Genomic DNA, 23596 nt, shown 5'->3' on the forward strand with positions numbered 1-23596 from the left:
TCATCGGGAGAAACACACCGTCCCTCTCTACCTAGCGTGTGTCCAGTGCACGCGTATGTATAAGGTGTGCAGATTATAGGTGCTGGTATGCAAATGTACGTACATATCACCTAAATACGGACAGCGACACACGTATGTGCGTGTGTGTTCCCGTTATACATGCGTTTGTATATGTATTTATACCAAAAGTGGAAGGAGACGGTCATGTGAGAGACTCAACTGCCCATTGCTGACTTTCAAGATGGAGGAAGCATCTATGAGCCAAAGATGGTGGTCACCCTCTGGGTGTTGGAAAAGTCATGAAAACACATTTCTCCTTGGAGACTTCCCAAAGCATCACAGCCCTGCTCATGGCTTGATGTTAGCCCAGTGAGACTCTCCTGGGACTTCTGACTTCCAACATTTGTGTTGTTCCATTAATGAATTTGTGTTGTGCCACTAACTTTGTGGTGATCTGTTACCACAGCAATAGGAAAGTAATACAGTTTCAAAGAAACTGGAAATAGGAAGGGAGCTATCATATTTTGGAGGACATGGAGGGGACATAATGACTGCATGTAATGGTGCCATCCTGGGCTGCAAAGAAAAAGGGCACATTTCTACCCCTTTGCCCCCAGGGCTCTTGGCCCCTTGGCCACTGTATGGTCCCTCCGACTGTACCACCACTCTGGACAATTGCAGGTGGCCAACTGGAAAATACACAGAAGTCTGTGGCTGAGGTGCAGAGACAAGACCACCCAAGAGGATGGTGCATGCCTCCTCCCACATTCCTCCTTGCAGGGTCAAGGATCCTATCCCCCCAGTGAGAGAAAATGAGGGACAAGTTTGAGGGACTGGGTCCTGACAGTTGGAGAATGGCCAGCACGAAGCTGGGGGTGTAGGAAACACATGAGGCTGTTTCTACAGAAGCCTCAGGAGTCAAGGGATCTGTTACCACACTGTGAGTTCACAGAGCACAGTCCACTGTCTTTTATTATTAGGGGACCTAAGTCAGGCACACATGATTTCCTAGGGGCAAGACTCCAGATCCTGTGCCTTTAAGGTGCAAGGCCAGGGTGGAGGTGTTCAAAAGAGGAGCTGCCCCACAGGAAGCTGTCTGTCCCCGGTGGTTCTTGTCAGAGAATCATGGGTCATAGCCACCGCTCCGTGAAGCTGGTGTCCTCGTGAAGGCCACTGCCAGTTGGCTTTCTGAGGCTGAGCCAGGGAGGGGGTGTGGACCACTCTGCCATCCCCAGAGCTGCCTGTGCCTCTGGGGTTTGGAAACGAGCATTTTGAACAGAGGAAAGTGTAGTAGGTGATGGCGGTGGTCACTGGGATACTCCCCCACACCCACAGGCCCTCGGGCTCACATGAGGATTTTGTAAGCAGCCGGGCAGGAGGGCTTTCGGGCCCCAGGCAGCAGGCTGTGCAGAAGGTCGGCCTCCCACGAGAGGGGTGAGAAGGAGCACCTGCCATCCTGAGGCTGGTGGCCTTGGCACAAGTCCCAGGAGCAGACCCTGTGAGGCAGTTGAGGCTGGACGCGGAGACACCTCTGCTAATGTTGCTTGCTGTGGGGAACTGGTGGGTCCAGAGTTCAGAAGGACTGGTGAGCTGTAGGAGCTAGGACACCCCTGGGCCTCCTACCCCCTTTGTTGGAGTCATTCTGGGGTGCATCTCTTTAGCCACAGCCTCTTGTGTGGACACATCCACCCAGGCCCTGAGCTGTTGTAAGCAGGGCAAAGCAAGTCAGACAATAGCTCCCTGGCCTTGAGGACTCACTCTCGGTCCTTATCTTCCCGATCTGAGAAGCCTCTGGTTTTTCCCAGGTAGAGCAAAAGACCTGCTCTACACTCTGGTCTCCTTTGCGAGGAGTTGAGGTGCTGCCTGGCTCTTGCCAGACCTGCCCTGTGGCAGATACCCCTGCAGGTGTCCTAAGGCCCTTCGTGGGCAAATAAGTGTTTGCAGGTCTCCATCTGGCATCATTGAGAGCCTCCTGCTAAAATCCGGGGAAGACAGCTGGGAGGTAGGGCTAGCACAGGGGTTGCAGGGCTTGAGGAAGGAATGGATTCCAGAAATGTCTATGCGATGGAAGAATGCAGACTAGTGTATGATGCTGGCTTAGAAGTTAAAGGAAGGGAAAGAAGTGAAGAAGATTCAGGAAGGTTGTGTTGCACACTGCCTGGTTTTGTGTGCTTATGTTTGCTTTTCCTTTGAATCTTTCTTTCTTTTTCTGAAACTTAGCCATTACCTTTTGTTCAGTTGCTCTTTGCCCTTTTTATTTTAAAAACTTCAACAAACTCTTAATTTTAAACTATTTTCTTGGGATCCCTGGGTGGCGCAGCGGTTTGGCGCCTGCCTTTGGCCCAGGGCGCGATCCTGGAGACCCGGGATCAAATCCCACGTCAGGCTCCCGGTGCATGGAGCCTGCTTCTCCCTCTGCCTGTGTCTCTGCCTCTCTCTCTCTCTCCGTGTGACTATCATGAATAAATAAATTTAAAAAAAAAGAAAAAAAATTTAAACTATTTTCTTTTCGACTTGTAAAAAATTTGCAAAGATAGTCACAGTTTCTTTACGCCCCTCACTCAGTTTCCCATTATTAACCACTTCCGTCAATGTGGCACATTTGTTGCAATTAATGGGGTAATTTTGACACTTTACTTATTAGTAACTGAAGCCATACTTTACTCAGACTTAGGCAGTGTTTACCCAGAGTCTGTTTTCTGTTCCAGGATCCCAACCAACATACCGCCTTACATTATTTCTAGTGTTTCTTTGGCTGTGGCAGTTTCTTTTTTTTCTGAGGAGCTTGACTCTTTTGGGGAGGAGTGATTAAATATTTTGTACATTGGCCCTCAGTCTCGATGTTTCTGAACTTTTACTCATGATTAGTCAGGAGTTCTGTGTTTTGGAAGGAAGCTACAGCGGTGAAGTGCTACTGTCATCACATCCTACCAGCACTACATACCAGTAACTTGATTTATCACTGATGAGGTTTACCTTGATCACCTGACCAAGTTAATGCCTCTTAGGTGTTAAACTTACTGGTGTCAGCCCCCTTTCCATACTGTCCTCTTTGGAAGAAAGTCACCGTATGTGGCCCACACTTCAGTTTCTAAGGAGTTATGCTCTACCATTTTGAAGTGAGTGTATCTGTGTAATCCAGAATTGTTCTCCATTGGAGATCTGCCTATTTTCCCATATTTATGTGTTTAATAAGTCAAAGTCTTTTCTCAGTACACACACATGGGCACTTCTATTACACTTTGGGTTAAAATCCAACACCATTCTATATCTTTGTGTTGTTTAACTTGTTCCAGGTTTGGCCACTGGGTGCTCTTCCTGTTAGCTCCCTCTGTGTGTACCTTCCTCACGCTCCTGGAAATGTTTTCATTGGTTTGTTTTTATGTATTTGGTTTTTTTTTTTTAGCATTTCTTTATTTTCAGGCACTAAAAGATGCTTCAGACTCATCTTGCATATTTCCCTGTCCCATTTCTAGAATCAGCAATTCTTCCATGGAGCCCTTGTTCCATTTACCGTAGTATAATATGAGAAACCTAGGTCTGTGTACTACGTACACACATTGCATCTGGGGTCAGTGCTCCTACGGCTCCTTGGCTGACAGAGGAAGAAATTATATGTGTATTCACTACCCTGTGTGTATTCACATATGTATACAAATTTTAGATGTAATCATTTATATGTGTATTAAGCTACATAAGAGTTTTTACTGATGTTTTTGGCTCTAATCCACCACCACCTAGATCACTATAGCTTCCTCCTCTACAGTGAAAAACCTTGAGATTTGGACGTTGTTTATATGTCAGTGTCCTGTTGTCTCTGCTGGGTTATCATGGTTATCTCTGAAGGAGCTGCTGAAATAGAATTTGTGGATGGGCTAAGCATCAGTTCAGCTCCAGAACTCCCTGGAACCTCATCAAAGCTATGCCTGCCCTCTAGCCTCTGGACTCTGATAAGGCTACCTGGCCCCTGTCTATGGAGCTCTTGAAAGGTCAAGAGTACCCGTTATTTGAGTGTCTGAACTGATGAACAATTCAACTTTTGATGCTTTTGGGGGTTGAGATCACCTGTAACTAACTTTGGTCTTCCTTATCTGTCTGGAAAGTATTTCTTTCTACCAGAGCATAAGCTACAGGGTAAGCTGGATCCCAAGATGAGTATTTGTTTCCTCACCTTTATTTAGCTTTTTGACTCACAGAATGTTATACGAGCTTTTGGTGCCTCAGTGCTTTTTCTCTATTCTGTATTTGAATAGTCACTGGGAAGCTCCTCGAGGCTGGCAATTAGACTCTACCCAGAGGGAGGGCAGGATAGCTGGATGAAAAACAAACACTCCTCAGATTCCACCCTGCTATATGTTACTCATCCTTAAAACCAACTTATATAATTATATACATTCTCCAGTGAGTGTTGGAAAGCCTAATTAGAAATTGAGAGATGTGCCCAAGTTCTCAGATTAAAGGTGATACATCATGGGAAATCATGAGTTGATACTTTGATTGATTATGATCAATCAAGTAATAATGATTCTCTCAAGCTTTTCCTTAAATAAATACCATAGAATTGCCTATTTGAAACTCTACTATGGTGTAAAGTGTGAGTGTTTTCTATAACAATACTAGATGAATGTTGAAGGTATTGCTGTAATCACAAAAACTCTCAAATTGGCTGTAAGTGAAGACAGCATACTAGGTCACCTTCTGTGATGTGGTGTAGTGTGGTATGGCCTAACACAAACTAAAAGAACACCTGCAAAGATTCGGATCTCAATTTTGATTCGATGCATTGAAGGAAATTTCCATTAAATCAGTATGTGACAGCTAAGAAAACCTGGTTCATTGAAAAGACCAAAAATTTTGACAAACATTTAGTAAGAGAGAGAGAAAAAAGAAGTCTCAACTACTAATATAAAAAATGAAAGTCGGGGTAGTATTACAGTTCTTTTTTTTAAAGAAGATTTTATTTATTTATTTATGAGAGAAGCAGAGACATACACAGAAGGAGAAGCAGGTGCCCTGCGGGGAGCCTGATGTGGGACAGGACCCCGGGACCACAGGATCATGCCCTGAGCCAAAGGCAGATGCTCAACCCCTGAGCCACCCAGGCGCCCCAGTAAAATAAGTCTTAAAGAAACCAACAGGATTGTAAAAGAGTACTCTGAACAATTATACTTCAAGATATTATATAATCTAAATGAACTGGGTATAATTTTAAAAACATAAGCAACCAAAGTAACTCAAGAGGAAAAGAAAATTCAAACAGATCTAAAAGGTAAGGAGAATGAATTCGTGATCAAAAGTGTCAAAGAAAGAACATCCCAAGACCAGGTGACTTCACTCGTGAATGCTACCAATACTTGATAGAAGAAAGAAATCCTTAATTTCTTCCCAAAATATGGAAGAGGAGGGAATACTTCCTATCTCATTCTGTGTGGGCAGCAGTACCGAGGAAGTAAAGCCTGACAAAGACATCAAAACAAACAAACAAACAAACAAACAAACAACCTGACACACTTTCATGATTAAAAAAAAAAAACTTTCAACAAACTAGAAATAAAGGAAAACTTTAACATGTTAAAAGGTATTCAGGAAAGATCCACATCTAACATACTGAATGTCAAAGACTGAACTTTTCCCATTAAGCCAAGAAATAAGAAAGAAGCCAAGGGCCGCCTAGATGGCTCTGTCGGTTAAGCAGCTGTCTCTTGATTTCTACTCAGGTCATGATCTCAGGATTTTGAGATCAGGCCCTGCATTGGGCTCCATGCTCAGGAGCATCTGCCTGAGATTCTCTCTTTCCCTCTTCCTCTCCCTCTCCCCCTCCCTCTCTCTCTAAAATAAATAATAAATAATATTCTTTTAAAAGCCGAGAATGCCTGCTTTTGCTACCTTTATTTTTATTACACTGTAAGTGCTAGCCAGAGTGATTAGGCAAAAAAATACTTTTTAATAAATAATAAATAAATAATCATAATAATAAAGACAAAGTGGAGAAAAAAGTAAAAAAAAAAAGTAAAAGGAGAATCAAATGCTTAAAAATAAGTTTATCCAAGGAAATACAAGACTTGTACACTAAAAACTACAAAATATTCCTCAAAGTAATTAAAGAAGATTTCAGGATATGGAAAGATATCTTGCGTTCATGGAGCTGAAGACTTACTTTTGTTAAGATAGAAGTTGTACTAAAGCAGTTTACAGATTCAATACAATCCCAGTAAGAAATCCCAACAATCCTGTTTGAAGAAATGGAAAAGCTGATTCCAAAGTGCATATGAAGGGACACCTGGGTGGTTCAGCGATTGAGCATCTGCCTTTGGCTCAGGTGGTGATCCCAAGGTCCTGGGATTGAGTCCCAAAAGGGAGTCTGCTTTCCCTCTGCCTATGTCTCTACCTCTCTCTTTCTCTGTCTCTCATGAATAAATAAATAAAACCTAATGAATAAATAAAGAAGTAAAGAAAGTGTATATGGAGTGCAGATGCCCCTTGGATAATTCTGTTGGTATTCTTTGCGTAAATACCTCGTAGTAAAGAACCGAGATCAATAGGTGAACTATCAATAGGTGAATGGATATATTGGAAATTTACTGTCTGGCACGTTCGTGGTAGGAATGAAAAATGGTGCAGCTGTTGTAAAAGATGTTTGCCAGTGGTAAAAGTCTATCAGTTTGTCAAAAAGTTAAACTTTTTAAAATTTATATTTATATTTTTTACTTTAATCTATATGACAATTCCAGTCCAATGTATATGCTCATTAAAATGGGAAACAGGTATTTAAACTATTACCTGTGTAGAAATGTTTACCAAAATTCACAATAGCAAAAGGATGAAGCAACCCAAATGTCCATCAATTTGCGAATGAATAAGCAAGATGTATAGGCCTATAAAGAAATATTCAGCTGCGAAAAAGAATGAAGTCCCGATATAGGCTTTAGCATGGATGCATCCTAAAAACTGCTGACTGCAAGAAGCCAGACACAAAGATATCATATTGCAAATTCTGATTATTAAGAAATACACAGAATGGGTATATTCATATAGAAAGCAGAGTAGCGGTTGACAGGGTATGAGGGAGGAGGGAATGGGCAGTGACCACTTAACGGATGCGAGGTTTGCTTTTGGTGTGATGCAAGTGCTTTGGAATCAGACAGAGGCTATAGTCGTACAACACCGCAAATGTATGAAATGGCACTGAATTGGACACTGTAGAATGATTTCGTGTTATGTGTATTTACCTTAAATTAAAAAAATAAATATTGATAAATTTGTGAAACAAGAAAGCATGAATCCTCTGGAAACCAAGGAGTGCCTTCCCCTTCACTCAATTGCCCTTTGCCCTCAACCTCGGGTCATGCTCCGCAGCCTAACATGCTGGGTTAAAGGTCTAGCCCGAGCCTCTGCATCTGGCCTCGTCTTTTGCCTTCCACCACTCTGTAGCCTTTCTCTTTTCGTACTTGGAACTGTTTTCTCTGACATTGAGCAACCAGGTCCTCATTATCTCAACTACATTCACTATTCATTCCCACCTAGTAAACAGATGAGCAATTAGAGGTTTGCTAAGTCCTCTCCTGTGAAACCCAGATATACTAATTGGGGTACAGAACTCGTGTGCCATTCAATGCGGTCTGGCTGTTCTTAGAAGAAATATACACAGGATCGGATGTGTCCATATAAAAGGGACATTGGCATTGACCCTGGACCTTCTGTTAACTGGGTGACATGAATTTAAGGAGCAAGGGGATCCGAGGAAACTGGTGAGAGGGTCTAATTCAGGCTGCTGGCCATGTGCACAGGAAATGCTGGGCGCATGCTAGCGGTAGAAACTTACTTAGGGGCCAGTGAAGATTTTTCAGGTGTGGCTGAGTCTTGACTAGCCGGACATCCCAAGACACTCTCTGCTACAGGGCACATGGCAGAGAATGGCTGGTGGTGACAAGACCGATCAGTAAAAATAAAATCTATCACCTGTTCAGGTGTGAGCTGCTGAGAGCATAACTAAGACAGAGACTGGGGGTGGAGAGGACAGAGACACAGAATGTACTCACGAGCCCTCCACTGCTTTCCTCAGAAAGGACACTTTTCCAACAGCCACCCGCTGCCCACAAGCTTCACTTCCTCTTCACTCCTGGAGCCATGTAATCCGAGACTACATTTTTGCTTGAACTCCATCCTACTTGCCAGCGAGGCTTCTCCTTTAGTTTAGCAAACCTAACTGTGGTTCTGGCTTCATTCACCCAGATGGCACCCCCAGATCTCAGCAAGAAGGACTACACAGTTGTGAGGAAAATCTTAAAACATCCCTAAAGAGTTACTGTGTCCCTTCTATCTCCACTACAGCATCTCATATGATACTCTGGAATGTAGTCTGCAGGTTATGGTTCTTCTCAGGTTGTTTAAATGTTTTAGGTTGGATTCTTCAAATTGGCAGACTTTTTCTTCCTTTGAAATCCCTTGCCATCCCTAAATGAATAGCAAAGCCCCAGTTAACAGAAACCAAGAAAAGGACCACCCTAATCCTCACTCCTTTCACCAACTAGACTCTGGGTCCTTCCCACTCTCCCTCCACAAAACCCTTTGCCAACCACTGATAACTTTGGGAGTTCTCAACCAGATGAAGATCTCTAGGGTGAGATCTTGAGGACACTGCCTCATGTCTCTGAGAACTTGAGAAACTATATAAAATGGGAATGATCATGTTTCCCACAGACAGTTTGCAGTAACTGTTGTGATAAATAAAACACCAATGCCCACAGAATGTGTGCTGAATCGAGAGTGTCTGTAATCTTAAGCTCCCATTGCCTTCTTGTAGGCATTCATGGAATTGCCTTTTAGCATGAAAAAAAGACCTAGTACCCAAATAGGTTTTTATACACACACACACACACACACACACACACCCTGGGTGGAGAGTCAAGAATGTCTTGAGTGTCTGGAGCACAAGTGTAAAGTATCGAGGGATAAAGGACTCATGGCTACTGCAGCCTAGTTGGAGTTTGAAACTCTATGGCACTGTAGATATGTGTGTATTGTGGGGGGCTTGAACATATGATTGGATTCTGGAAACAATGGAAGCATCCTCTATTTCAAAAAACAAGCAATAGCTATTCTTGTGTTCCTTTTCAGCTTTGGTTGCCAGCTTCATTCGCAAACCACCAGACACATCCCACACACAGCCAGCCAGCCACAGACATGTGAAGACTCTTCCTACCATCTCCTGCTGGGTTCAGGAAGAACTTCATGGAATGAATGCTCTCTTCTCTTACCCAGAGAGGCACTCGCTTTGGAATGCTTCATTCTTCCCTTTCTGCCTGTCTCTTCCCAGGCCAGTTTCGTTAGTGTTACTGAACCTAAAATTAATCTCAGGTATATGTAAGTATGCTAGATGGTTGTGCATAATAGTTACTGAAAAGCATTGGCGTAATTCTTCATGAAGTCATGTTAGGCGATAGTTTCTTAGATATGACAGTCTCAATCTGCTTGAGCTAGCATAACAAAACACTATAGACTGGGTGGCTTACCCAACAGTAATTTATTTCTCATGGTTCTGGAGACTGGAAGTCCAAGACCAAGGTCTGGCAGGATTCAATTTCCAGTCAAATTCCTCTCTTGTTTTGAAGATAGGCACTTTCTTTCTGTATCCTCATATGGCCTTTTGTCCGTGCTCACACACAGAAGGATAGTATAAGCACACTAATCCCATCATGAGGATCCCACCACCCGTAAACTCATCTAATTCTATCTCCTGAAGGCCTATCTCCAAACACCATGGCATGGGGAGCTTTAACATGAATGTGGGGGTAGGGACACAGATCAGTCCATAGCAGATACCAATACCCAAATGACAAAAATATAGATAACTTAAATTTCATAAAAATTAAAAATGCTTCTGCTTCAAAGGACATCATTTAAAAAAATACCACCCACAGATTGGGAGAAAATACTTGTTCATCATGCATAAATGTGTAGTATACAGAGTATATAAAGAACTGTCATGGGGATCCCTGGGTGACTCAGCAGTTTAGAGCCTGCTTTCGGCCCAGGGTGTGATACTGGGGGTCCTGGAATCAAGTCCCACATGGGGCTCCCTGCATGGAGCCTGCTTCTCCCTCTGCCTATGTCTCTGCCCTCTCTCTCTCTCTCTCTGTGTGTCTCTCATGAATAAATAAATAAGATCTTAAAAAAAAGAAAATCAAAAAAAAAAAAAAAAGAAAATCAGTACAATGCCGTGAAAGAATAAAATGATGGCAAGAAAAACTCCTTGTAGAGTTAGCAAGCTGAGCCAATGTCCTCCAAGTGCTGGAAGGACAGCTCTACCATTTAGGAAGAAATGACCAATGTAGTAAGAAATGGCAAATAGGAAGTCAAATTAGGTTTGGAGGGGTGGATACAATAATCCAATGGGCTCCAGAAGTAGAAAATCAAGCCTTTGCCTAAAGTATCCACTGGTACATTCAAGAGACAGCAACTTTTTTTTTAAGATTTATTTATTTTTGAGAGAAAGAGAGAGAGAGAGATGCAGAGACACCGGCAGAGGGAGAAGCAGGCTCCATGCAGGGAGCCCGACATGGGACTTGATCCCAGGTTCCCAGGATCACGCCCTGGGCTAAAGGCGGAGCTAAACCCTTGAGTCATTTGAGCTGCCCAAGAGACAGAGACTTGTAACTCTATTTCTAATTGGGGGAACATTGTGGCCCCTCTCCTGCTGGTGTACACATTCAATACCATTACCAAGAAACAAGTGGCTGCACAGACTGAATTCTGGGTTTCACTTCCCTATCACTGTTATTGGGACTGTGAGGCAAATACGCAGTAAGTTAGTTCACTTTTGCTTAAATCAAAATCTAAGAATTTGTGTCTGGTTACCAACTCCACCATTCTAGTGACAGAGAAATCAAACTAGTCAAGGTGATACCCAAGCTAAATAAATAAATAAATAAATAAATAAATAAATAAATAAGCCTACAAGTGAGATCCAAATGGAAACTGTAACTGTGTACATGACTGTAGGTTAGAGGATTCAGGCCATCCAATAGGGAAATGCAGCAGGTGTTTTCCAGTTCCTCATCAAGACTTCCTGCTTTAGCACAATGGCTCCCTAAGCTGGAGACCAGCATTTGGTAAGCCTAATCATCGTTGGTAACTCTCCCTAGGAGACTGATTGCAATGATTCCCAGTGAATGATCTGATTCGTCTCATAAGCCATTCCATAGAATCTGTTTGACTTTGAATTACAAATTCTTTACCAATATCTAAATATGTATTATTTCTCAGGCATTGAAGTGAACATAACCTTGAAAGCTCACTACTCCAAGGAATGGACATACACTGTTCTGTGACATGGAACAAACTTTTATAGCAGACAGTAAGTGTACTGCTGAGGATCTGGTGGGATTTTACCTATATTTTCATAAGCAGAACTATATTCTTAGCTCAAAAATGTTTTGTGACAGGGTCGTTGTCACAAGATGAACTGTCGATATGAATGGCGTGGGGGAACCAGACAGACCTTCCAAGGACAGAGCAAGGGATGGCTGATGGCCTGGTAGGTAGGCAGCATTCTGCTGTAAGGCAGTTTGGATTCTGGAATTTGGTAGTCAACCTCAAGTGTTTCAAGGTATGAATTTAAGTTGGGGAAAAATGGGAACATGGGAAGATTGAATAGACACCAAGGACTTGGTCACAGCTGGGTGGCAGGGCCCTCCACCCAAGGGACTTGGGAAGGTGTGTACTCCATAGGACATTAGCCAGCAAAGGGGAAATTTGGTAGGCTCTGTTTTCACTGAAGCCCTGAGGAAGGAGCTCCAGGTTCCTCAACGTGGTCTGCCTCTGACTTGTTGGTGAGATGGAGCCGAGGTCAGTAGGGTACTATGGCTCCAGGTGGACAGGTTTCATAGCTGTAGCGCAGGGAACATTATTACCTATACTGCAGGACTTAGTCAGAACTTGGGGATGTGCTTGGAGTTACATTTGTGCTATAGACACAGGAGGCTGTAACATCTCTTCCCTCCCACAGCTGTCTCTTTCGATCCACCAAAGAAACCTCAGGCTCCGAGAGCTGCTGGGAGAACCGAGAGTGAGCACAGAGGGAAACAGAACCTCCAGGCTGAGTCTCCTGCCTGAGGACAAGCAGCGTTTGTTACAGGAGGGACAGGGGCACCGATGGACTCACCCAGGAGAGAAGGGGAGGTTTTAACACGGGGGGCAGCAGACATGTCTCGTTCTGGCCCCACTGACGCCCAGCACCCCTGGTACCCCCGGTACCCCCGGGCCCCAGGTCCTGGCAGCCTGTTGTCTCCGGGGGAGAGGGGGAGCATCTGGAGTGGCAAAGCCTTCCCTGCCTGGTGTGTGACAAAGGTGGCAGAGTGCACAAGTTTTGCTCCCTGCAGCTATTCCTCCTTTTCCACGCTACCATGTGCATCGTACTTTAGACGTGGTTCAGGACCCGGGAACTCCCAGCCAGCGTGCACAAGGCCTCGGGTGGGCATGGGTGGCCAAACATCTCAAAAGAGTCCTCAGGTACAGCCTGAACGGACAGAGTGTAGAGGGAAAGACGGACACCCTGGATACTCGACCTCTGGCTGGGGACCATGCAGGCACCTTGTTACAGCTGTGGAGCCTGCCGAGAGGATCCTCGAGGCTCGAGACAGTCCACCCTCAAACGGGCACTTTGGTGGTCCCGAGGCATCACCTGGTGACACCAGGGGCTGAGGACCGCTTACATTGCCATAAAATGCCCTGTGATTTCTGGCTAGATTGCCCTGGCTGGCTCTGCGCTAACTCAGGCGGTGTTTCAGCCCAGGGTTTTCATCTGCTGCTGATGGGATGTGCGTTACAGGAAGCCAGAGGCCACAGCTATTTAGGACTTGCTGTTAGACAAATGCTCTCAAGTCTGGAGACACAGAAATCTCCGGTGGTCATCGAGTGCCAAGCCAAAATATAGTTGGGGAGGAGTTGGCAACGTGCACGAGGGGGAGAATGTGCTAGAGAGGCTTCCCTGCCTGGCCACCTCTTACTGATCCTCCCAGCCGCACAGCCCAGAGAAGGATCTCTGAGCTCATACCCCGGGCACGAGCCGAGACTGGTATCCCTGCTATGTCGGTCAAGGGAGGTACGTCTCAAGTAACCACAGGATGTGTTTGATGGTCAGCAAACAGAACACATGTCTTGTCCTGCTTGATTCATAAATCATAAATCCCCCTGAGTGTAGCGCTGCCCCGGCCACGGCAAATCACTCTGGCCCAGCCCGCTCCCTTAGGAACTGACACTCACACCCACGTCCTCATCCCCTTCCTAAGATTCCTTACCCCGGGAAGACCTCAGCTCATCGGAGGTACATTGAGTTGGCCTCTGGATCTGGGGCTTCCACATGCCCCCCAAGCCGAATCACACCCTGTTGGGAAAACTACTTTTCTATAAACGTCAGCAGGAGCAACCTGGCTGAAATATCAGGCCACAGGGATAGGCCCAGGGGGGACAAGCATCAGGAGGATCACCTGCTTTTCCATGGGGGCATGGCCGTAGGATGGATGGACCCCCTCCCACCCGCAGCAGCCCCAGGCTGCCCTTCTCTCTGTCCCTTCTTGAGTGAAGGTGCCAAAGGGTGACCGGTGGGAGGGTGGAGTCGTCGGAATCTTTAGGCCACACTTCGAGAGGGGTCATCGAGCTGGGTTTCATATTCTCTTCCTGGTGCAGATTCTTTTCTGGAAGATGCTTTGGCTAGTTTTCTCGATGCAAAAATAAGTTTGTCAACAATAAAGCCCCAAAAGAACATGGAGAAGAGCAACACATTATATTGACACAAACCAGGCCACCTAGCAATCACACAGTCAGCCATGCATGAAGTCCTACAAAACCCAGACAAATGGGGTCACGAGAGGGGGCTGCAACAGGGGAGACAGGGACCCAGGGGCAGACATGCACCCCAGGACGCGTTCCAGCGCACGTGTCCCATTTGAACACAGTGAGGTAGGTTTGTGGTGATCTGGCCGCACGTTGAGGAAAACCTCCTTTTATCCTTTTGCTACCACGACCCTAATCACTGCTGCAGCAGGACAGGACTCTGGCTCTGGGCGCCGCAAAGGGGCCGTGCCTTATGGTCTCTCTGGAAGCCAGGAAAAGCCCAGAATTGCTAAGGTTAAGACAATCAGCCTTTGCTTCCTACCCCCATCCCCGGGCAGCTGGACCTGGGTCCAGGGTTACTAACCGTAACCTATCCTCACCAACTCATGTTTAAAACACACGTGCACGCACCCGCGTGCACACACACGGGCACACACGCACACACACACGCCCTGTTGTGCGAGGTTGGCCCGGCCCAACCCAGCAAAGGATGGGTCTGGTATGTAAAGTGAGGCCCGTGCCCCGGGCCTAGAAGTCTGAATCAGGAATCCCGGGTTACACGTCTGGACAACCCTCAACTCATCCCGGCCTCCCCCGGCACCTGTCTGCCGGTGGGGCCTCTCCTAACCCTGCCTCCTGTTCCAGCTCTTCCTGTTCAGACCAATTTCCCATCCTCCAGTGGGGGGAGGTCACGTCATGGCGCAACTGACTTAAGACCTGGCGTCTCCCGTGGAACACTGCAGGTCGAGGGGTTCAAGAGAACACTACGGCAGAAAAGCCAGCTCTAATTGGCAGAAACGAGGTCGTTGAGTCGGCTACGCACTCCACATACTCGTTCTCCCTGCTGAGAAAGCACAAAGCATTCCTGCCCTGCAGACCTGGAGCTGCTGCCGACTTATCCCTGGGGTTGCCCGTGTCCCTGAGAGCCCAGCGCAGGATCGAGGGCCTTTGATCAACATACACAAGACACAGAAGCACAATATCTCTATTACACCAAAAGAGTTAGAAAGCACGAGATCCGTCATTCGCGCACAGCTAGTGCAGCTGGCATCCTGCGGAACGTGGGGCCCAAGTTGGGGTTGTGCAAGGGAGCAAAGACAGAAAATCCTCTAGGCCAGGATGGCGTGGCAGTGAGCTTAGGAGCAGGAGCTCTGTGGCTCTTCCCCGCTCAAGCCCCATGGCGGCCGTCACAACCCACTGCTAGGGACAGCCCTCAGCGCCCCATCCCACGAGTGGGTTATGACACAAGATGGGGAAGGAGCCTGCGCTGCCCCCGAGAGGCTCCCTCCCCACAGAGGACAGAGGTCCATGGGGTGGACCCACCAATCCAATCTCGGGCCTTATCTCTACACTCTGGCAGGGGAAGAATTATTCTTACATATCCTTCCCTGAAACGAAAACCACTTCCTGATCCAGGCCACTCTCAAAAGCCCGCCCTGTCCCCAGTTCTCCACTCTGCCCACTAGTGCCTCCTCCTCCAAACTTCCTGATTAGCATGGATTTGCCTGCCCCACTGGGGCTCAGCACTGGGCCCCTGGGAACTGCAGGGCCACGGGTCTCCTATTCTTGGTCCTCCAGAAAGGCAGCTGGCCTTCCCGTGAGCCGGTGGCCTGCTGGGCCTTCAGGGGTGTGAGGCCACCATGAGGCCAACGTTCTGGCAAAGTGGCATGTCTCTGGCTAAGGGGCAGCTTGCATTCCATGGCCTGGTGGCCGAGCTCGCGGCCCCGGGCCGCCGGGGGTGGCTTCGAGCCCCAGAGAAGTCCGAGGCCAGGTGCTGAGGTTCCTCACCTGGTCCGTTCCAGGCGCTTCAGCAACATGGAAGACGGAGCTTGCCCGCAGCCCCGGCAGGCTGAAGCACCAGAGGGGCTTGGTCTGTGGGCCGGGATGCCAGCAGGGGCTCGGGTGTTGGGCACTCCCTGGGGTGGGGGCGACAGCCGCGGGGTTTGGAGAGAACCTTCAGGAGGAAAGCCTCTGCGGGGAAGTGTGCACCGTAGACTGGCAGGTTAATGTCAGAGGCTCCGCCAGGGTCTTGTGCATACCTCCGGCTCTAGCAAGTCAGTGGAGTGGTGCAAGGTGCAGGGACACGTCCCAGGCCACCATGTTCGGCCCAGCGCAGGCCCTCAGAAATGGTCGGGGGTCCATGTTGCTGGGATGGACGTCGCCGCCAGGTCCCTGGAGGGCTGGGCCCACTGTGCTCCTCCAGCCTCCAAGCAAAGGAACCTCCTCCTCCCCAGGGTGGTCCTGGCAAAAAGCCAAGCTGCTCCTCGGGAGCCCCCAGGCTCCTCCGGGACCTCCGCCACCCGGGATGCACGGAGGTACAGCCAGGGAAGTGGGAGCCCCAGACCTCCATCAGGAGGGTCCTAACGGGGTTCGACCCGAATCTAGGCCAGAGGCAGCCCCAGCCTCCTGGGAACCCCTGTGGACGGGCACAGGGTCCCCTTTTAGCCCCCTTTTAGGTCTCTGGCCCTGGGAGGTATTCGGTGACTTTCTTGGATTTGGCATGACAGCGGGGGCCGAGCCCAGCGGCTGGGGGGTGGGTTGAGCTCAGGTACCAAGGATGGTATGTCCACCAGATGAGCTAAACTAGCCCCGGGGCTGTCCTGTTGGCATTGCCCACTCCTGCTGGTCACAGTTCCAAAGCTAGTGGGGTGGGGACCTCCCGGGAAACCTAGTAGAGCCCCAAAATGAACCCGCACAGACCAAAATCGGGAAGGACAGATGGCTCCCGATTAGAACCGGATAGAACCGGGAGGCATCCCCACCCTGTGTGAGGGACCAAGCTGAGTCCTCTTCCAAATTGCTCTGGTGCAGCCCTATGCCCCGGGACCACTGGTTGTGCCAAGAGGCACCCTAGGGAGGCGGGAGGGTGATCGAGGCCATGCAGGTCATCGGCCCAAATCCGGCAGCCCTAGCGTCCCCATGAGAAGTGGAGGACACGTGGACATCTGCCTCCCCGCCCCACCTGCGCACAGAGGTGGGGCCGCGGGAGGGACCCAGTGACACGAAGGCCTTTTCTGAGCCGGGAAGAGAGGCTTGCCCACCCCGGAAACCAAATGGTCTAAACCCTGGTTCTTGAAGTTGGAGCCTCCAAACCTGCGAGAACATGAGGGGCTGCGGGGACACGGCCGGCTTCCCACAGAGCAGAACCCGAGCGGCCCGGAGCTCAGGAGGGGAACCCACGCCTCCTCGCCCGGCACCAGGAGACCCCGGGGCCGGAAGACAGCTGTGCCCATCTGTCCCCAGCGTCACACAGTGGATGTTCCCTGGACGAGGTGGAAGGAGCATGGTCTTCGACCCTGGGAGCCCACGTGCGAGTTTTCAAAAAGCTAGAAGTCACGCAGCCCACTCCAACATGCCCGAGCACGCGTGTCCCGGCTGCCAGGACAAAAGTCATGGGTTCCCTCCCAGATCTGAAGCCCGGGAGTTGAAGGGTACGGTGCCGGCAGGCTCACGACCTCTCTGTTCCTTCTGCGAGTGGCCACACTGTTGCCGCCTCTGCACACGGTCCCCCCCGCGTGCGTGCACGCCCCAGGCGCTGTCGCCTTCCCCACGTCCCCTCCTACTCTTCCTGAGGACACCAGCCATATGGCTTTAGAGTTCATGTTCACTGGCTCCGTCTGAACCCCGTCAGCACTTGGAAGGCCCAAAGTCCAGCAACACACACATTCGGAGGTGCTGGCGTATGGTGGCAACATGTGAATCTGGGAGGCACGGCGATTTGGTCCCTAACAATGACCAGTGGACACCCTGGGAGTCAACAGGAAGACAACCCGTGGGGGAGGCCCGGGAGGATCCTGCACACAGGGCCACCTGTGCCCGAAGATTTGGGTGGCACCACTCTCCTGGAATGTGGAGGTGTTCACCCTCCTGGAAGCCCCCCACATCCCATTAATATTGGGATATCATGGAGGCATCCACGTGTTGCCACGATTGATTATTGATTGCTTGAGCCTGGGTAACACATCCTCAGCGTGACAGAACGACTTCCCTCCTCACGGGCCCGGGATCAGAAGATGAGCGTTGCCTGGTTCCCAATCTCCACATCCGGAGAAAGCAGGCCCGAGACACACGCTAACGACCGCGATGTCTGTGGACGCCAATGTGGACCAGGCCTTGTACGTCGGGGTGGCACCCTGCCAAAGTACAGCAATGCTTGACCTTGCAGGGAGACTATGCCCGTGTCACCCTTGTGACCGTATGAGCCGTGTGACCGTGCACACGATCAGGCTAGCGGAACGTCCATCGGGGCAGGGGGAGCCGTACAACGCCCCAGCAGGTGAGCGCCCTCCAGGGGCCAAGCCCGAAGGTGTGGACCTCAGGGTCCTCCCTGCCGCCAGCAGGGGTCCAGCTGTCCTCCGAGGGGGGGGGGGTCATCTTGCCGACGCTCCACGTCCCATGATTGGGGGACCGTGGGAGTGCCGGGCACCGATGCCACCAGCAGCCTGACACAGACCCCTGCCCACGCGACCTCTTAGTAGCGCCTCGGGGTCACGATCCTTTCTACCTGGATGCCAGGCCCCAGGGACACGTGGGGGCAGGACCGAGTGTGTGAGGAAGGAGAGGATCGCACACGCATGGGGCTGGAAGAGCTATGCTCCCTCGAGGGCCACCCTGGGGTTCAGGCGTGGCCCCGGCCGAGTCTGGCCCCTTGTCGCCCAGCTGAATGGGGCCCCATGTCATCCCGCAGGCTCATTGCCCTGGGCAGGCTGCACGTCAGCCACCCATCAGGTCAGCAGGTGAATACTCAACCCAGGGGGTCTAAGGACCCGCACTGCATCCCCACAGGGGACAGTCCCGGGGATCCTTGGCACTCCCGCTCTCTCTGGGGGTGGGGACAGCCTGGCTTGGCTAACTCTGGCCCTGAGGACAGGCAGGGAGGCCCAAGTCGGGCCCAGGAATGGCCCAGGGCAGGTGCCAGTGGTATTGTCACACAGGGCAGGCAGGTAGAGGCCAGACAGTAGGTCAGAGCCCGGCCAAGGGGGTGCATTCAAAGCAGGCTTGGCCATCGCTGGGCACGGGGGCTCCTGAGGAGCAGAACCGCAGCTGAGGCGCCTCTTGCCAGCCTGTCAGGGCACCGGCTCAGGGCATCTAGAGAATGTCAGGACTTCTTGCTGAGGACAGGGGACCTCGTGCATAATCCGCCGTGGCCTGCTGACAACTGCCAGACACCTGGCCGCTGTGTGTGAATACAGACATTGCGGGACAGGACCTGGCACCCCGGAGATGCCTCCCCAAGGACCCACATGCTGGTACTCGGGCATCCTGAGTGCTCCGTGCCAGCAGTCCATGGTGGCCTGGATCAAACCCCGGGCCCCAGCAGTCAATTCTCTCCCAGGAGAGCATGCAGGGTCCCCGCATCCAGCCGGGGCTGTCCCACAGGGCCTGATCCTGGGACTTGTCCCAAGGCCACAAGCCTCAGGATGGTGGGTGCTCCTCCTTCCCCCTCTCGTGGGGTAACTGACCTTCTGCACTTCCTGCCTCCTGGGGACCCAAAGGCCCTCCTGCCCGGCTCTTACAGAATCCTCATGTGAGCCAGGGGGCCTGTGGGGTGTGGGGGAGCATCCCGGTCACCACTGCCATCACCCACTACACTTTCCTCTGCTCAAAGTACCCTTTTCGGGACCCTAGGGTCCCGGCGGCTCTGGGGATGGCTGATAGGTACACACCCCGTCTCTGCCTTAGCCTCATAGAACCAACCTCGCAGTGGCCTTCACGAGGACACCAGCTTCACAGAACGATGGCTATAACCCAGGAGTTCTCTGACAATACCCACTTGGCACAGTCGCCAGGGTCACCAGGCTAGGAGTGTCATTTACCAGCCCCTAGGACATGGACCACCAGAGAACCCTGGTCAGCACCCCCGGGAGCACAAGTAGGCAGAGAGGGACGGCCAGAGCAAGATGAGTGCCTGTGAGCAGCAGCACTGGGGAGAGAGCAGTTGGCAGTGGGGAGACAGGACCAAGCCCCAAGGTCTGCAGGCTGAGGCCACGGTCAGGAAAGACAGGGCAGGGTGGGCAGCAGAGGCTGTGGGGGCTGCCGACTGGGCCCCAGAAGCAGGACGTCCCAGATCCTGCCCCGGCCACTGGGCAGCGGGCTGCCGGACTCCCGAAGGAACCTGGTGCGGGGCATGAGGGGTTTGATGGCCGTGACTCGGGGATCCAAGGGTCAGGTGGCAGGAAGGACTGCCCACCAGGGCCTCTCTGTGGGGCACAGAGGCTCGTCTACAGAATGTCCCTACGCATCCACCGGCTGTGGGGCGGGTGCTTCCAAGGCAGGATCACATCTGATGGTCACTACTTTGCACACTCACCTGGCTGTGGTGGTTCAGGGGCAGCAATCCCTCCTCAATCCTAGCACCTTGCTGCAATTACTGTGGCAGGAACCTCAGAAATCTCCATGGGCTGGCAATGTGCTCTTTCCCCTGATGCACTGCCACTTGCCATTCTCTGCTACTGTCCCATTTCAGGAGAGACCGGCACACGGGACCACTGACAAATGAGGACCGTTAGTGGTTGGGAGAAGGTCCAGCCTTATTGTAACGTCCACCACCACACCCCCTGTCTTAAGAATTTGCTGTTCCTGTGACATATCCCAGGATGGGAGAGCAAGGGGAACCGAAGAGAAACTGAGCAGAATGAGCTGTCTGCACACGACCCTCCAAGACCACATAGGATTCAATGGCCGTGACGCCGGGGTAGGCTTCTTGCCCCTCTGGGGGCAACACAGAGCTCCCACAATTCCAGGAAAAGCTCGGGGCTGGCAAGCTGGCGCAGGTCTCAGGGCACCCTCCCCGCATTCCCGTGGGGATTCCCGCCGCTAGACACAGTCCCTGAAGGTGGCGTGACCCTGGTCCCCTCTTGTCCTCACTGCTCACACGCAGAGCCTTGCAGGGAGCAGAGCTCAGCCGATGTGTGGCCATGAGGGAGCTGCCAGCAGGGCTCCCCTGGCGTTAGGACCCTTCTCTCCCGTTCCTGAAAAACCAAGTGAATGCAGCAGCGCACATCGACGTTGCTTTGGAAAAATGGCACACGGCAGGGGTAGAAATGAGAAGTGAACAAGGTTTATTTTCCTATTTCCATACTCCAGCACTTGCCTGCTGCACTCTTGGCCTTTCCAACAGATTCCAACGCCATTGCCCTGTGATTTCATCCAGAACCCAAACAAGGAGGGAAGGTCTCCCAAATTGTATGCAGGACATGACAAAACTCTAACACTTGAGCTTGGCAAGTATGATCTCAAAGGGGTGCGTGTCACTCACACACGGGGCTGGGGAACCCTTCTGTCCCAAGGAACAAACATGGGGAGCTTCCTCAAAGAAACCAAGCTCTGGATGCCAGGGTCATTGCAGAGCCCAGGCCCCCAGGGAGGCTCTTGGCCCTGCTTTCCCCCTACTTGCCCTGGCCCTTAACCCCTGAGAACGCCCAGGCTTTTCTCTTTACACACCCAACAGGACAACACCGGGAGGAAGCACCCTAAGGCCTCCCTTCATACCGGCCCCACAAAAGATTGGAAAGGGCCTGGCTGCCCTTGGAGCTGCAGCTCCCTCTTCCTTATCTCAGAATCTGTTCTCACAGGACCAGGGAGGACCCCAGGTTTTTGCTACCGACCTGGAGCATAAAGTCCATGACCTGAAGGTTGTTGGTTTCCTCGGAGGACCTGGGCCCCCACAGGAACTCAAAGCGGGCAGGGTCGCTGCCTGCCACCTGCCGGCGCCCCAGGTAGCCTTCCTGCACACAGACGGTGAGGTGGTCCCCAGGCTCCCCACAGACGATTTGCTCTTGGCCATCTTTCATCCCCGTGAACCCCAGAGCCTCCCACACCTCCTCGGAGACACATCCGTCCTGCAGGAGGATCAACCCCAGGACCAGCCCCAGGAGGCTGGTCTTGGGGATACCCCACTGATCGCTCAGCATCCCATCCCAGGTGAGGCCCAGGATGGGGTTGAGGACGTAGGAGTGCTCCCTGGGATCCACTTCAATCACGTCTAGGTCAAAGACCAGCCGCAAGCAGATGGACGCTTGGCTCAAGATGGCGGGGAAGTCGTCCTGGTATTCTGGGGTGAAGACCTCCAGCATCTCTGCCTTGCTGGTGGGCTGCTTGTTGCGATACTTGAGGAGCAGGAATACCACCAGGGCAGCCGTCTTCATGCGGAAACTGCCCTCCACCAAGGGCTCCTCATCTCCCGCCTCCCCTGGGCCGCTGGGGCCAGGAGGCTCGGGCTGGCCAAGGCCACCAGCTGCCCCACCATTGGGGGAGCGGTCGGCACTCTGAGAGCTCTGGGGAGCACTCAGGGCCGCGGGAGTAGCAGACCCCTCCTCTGGGGGGCCAAAGACCATGCCAGAGAAGGACAATGAAGGGCAAGACGACAAGGAGGAGGGGGAGGAGGAGGGGAAGGAGGAGGGGGAGGAGGAGGAGGATAGAGAGAGATGAGATAGGTGGTATGGGGGAGATGGGGTAGAGGGGGAAGGTGGAGCCTCCTCCTCCCCTTCCTCCTCCTCCTCAGCCCCAGACAGCTGGGCATCCCCAGGCCCTCGGCCTCCTCTAGGTCTTCTCCCTGCTTCCAAAGCTCGCTGCTATTCCTCAGGGGCATGGTGTCAGATTCGGGCTGAACCTGAAGACAGAGTTGGGAGAGCTTGTCAGGGGGCAGCCCGGCCAAGACACCCCGAGGTACCAGGTCTGACAGGGGGCCGTGCCCGGCTCCCCTGCAGAGGGGTCCCCTGTGTTGGGCTGGGAGAACCCCTGACATCAGGCTCAGAGAGAGCGTGCACTTCACCTGGCCAAGTGGCTCTGGCTCGCGCCTCCTCACCTCTGTGTCCTGAGGGACCCCCGCCTCAGACCAAGGCCTCTGCTGCCAGTTCTTGAAGTCCCTGCAGGAGGGAAGGAGGAGGGTCCTCAGGGTGCAGACTGCCAGCCCAGCCCTGGGGCCCAGTGTGGACAGGACGGCTGCCACATTCTCTGGGAGGTCTCCTGCAGTCAAGGTGGGGAGTCCCCTCCTCAGCCTCTCAAAAGACTGCCCCGGCCCTGTCCTTCTCTGGCCAAACTGTCCCTGCAAGATCACAGGTCCCCAACACTCCACAGGAGGAAGCCAGGGGCCCAGCCTTGGCCACACCTGCCAAAGTCTCCAGGATTCTTCCTGGATCATGCATAAGGGATGGGCCAGCTCTGGCTTCCATCTGGGCTGGGATGGGGGCACCTCTGGGTCTTCACCTGGACCCCACGCAAGGCCTGGGAAGACTCTCCGGCTGGCCCTGAGGCTACCCTCCTTGCACCTTCCTTGCAAGGGCCCCTGCCACGACCCCCCACCAGCCAAAGTCCAGAGAAATCAGTTGGGCCACCTGTCCCGCCTCTCCCCATGGCCCACACAAACGGCTGGGGCGGCCTGGTCCCTAGGGATCCTGCTGTGGGAGGCATCCCCTCATATGTCACGTCGACTGTCGCCAGTGCCTGGTCCAGGGCTAGGGCAGGGCACCCGCCTCCTCTGCTGACCTGAGTCCAGACCCTCAGGCCCAGGCCCTCCGCTCCCTGAAACATTATCCTGCCAGGGCCTGCTCTTCCTCCGGGCCCCCAACCTCCCATAGAGGAGACGTGCCCCTCACACCAAGACCGTACCAACCCCAGGTCAGCCCACCTTCCTGCCCCCACCCGCCCCAGGGACAAGTGAGCATTCCACTGAGGGCCAGATCTCTCCCATCCTCCGTGGGCTGCCCAGAGGGCAGGGCCCCACTCCACTGCACTGGCTTCTTGGCTCATGGGCCAGGTGGGG

General features: G+C 51.7%; 1 protein-coding gene across 2 annotated transcripts; it reads right to left on the reverse strand.

Moving 5' to 3' along the window:
• Window positions 1-20898: 20898 nt before the first annotated feature.
• LOC140629703 (melanoma-associated antigen 10-like) lies at window positions 20899-22903 on the reverse strand. Of its 2 annotated transcripts, none has more exons than XM_072819273.1 (2): window positions 22640-22903; window positions 20899-22444 (listed from the first exon to the last, which is right to left on the reverse strand). In XM_072819273.1, exon 2 carries the CDS (start codon window positions 22167-22169, stop codon window positions 21402-21404), a length of 768 nt encoding a protein of 255 aa, XP_072675374.1. In that variant the 5' UTR covers window positions 22170-22444; window positions 22640-22903; the 3' UTR covers window positions 20899-21401. The 2 variants fall into 2 exon arrangements, with proteins under 2 accessions (XP_072675374.1, XP_072675373.1); XM_072819272.1 differs by having other exon boundaries at window positions 22607-22903.
• Between the last annotated feature and the right edge of the window lie 693 nt (window positions 22904-23596).

Source organism: Canis lupus, assembly GCF_048164855.1.
Source record: "Canis lupus baileyi chromosome X unlocalized genomic scaffold, mCanLup2.hap1 SUPER_X_unloc_4, whole genome shotgun sequence".
Classification (NCBI taxonomy): domain Eukaryota; kingdom Metazoa; phylum Chordata; class Mammalia; order Carnivora; family Canidae; genus Canis; species Canis lupus.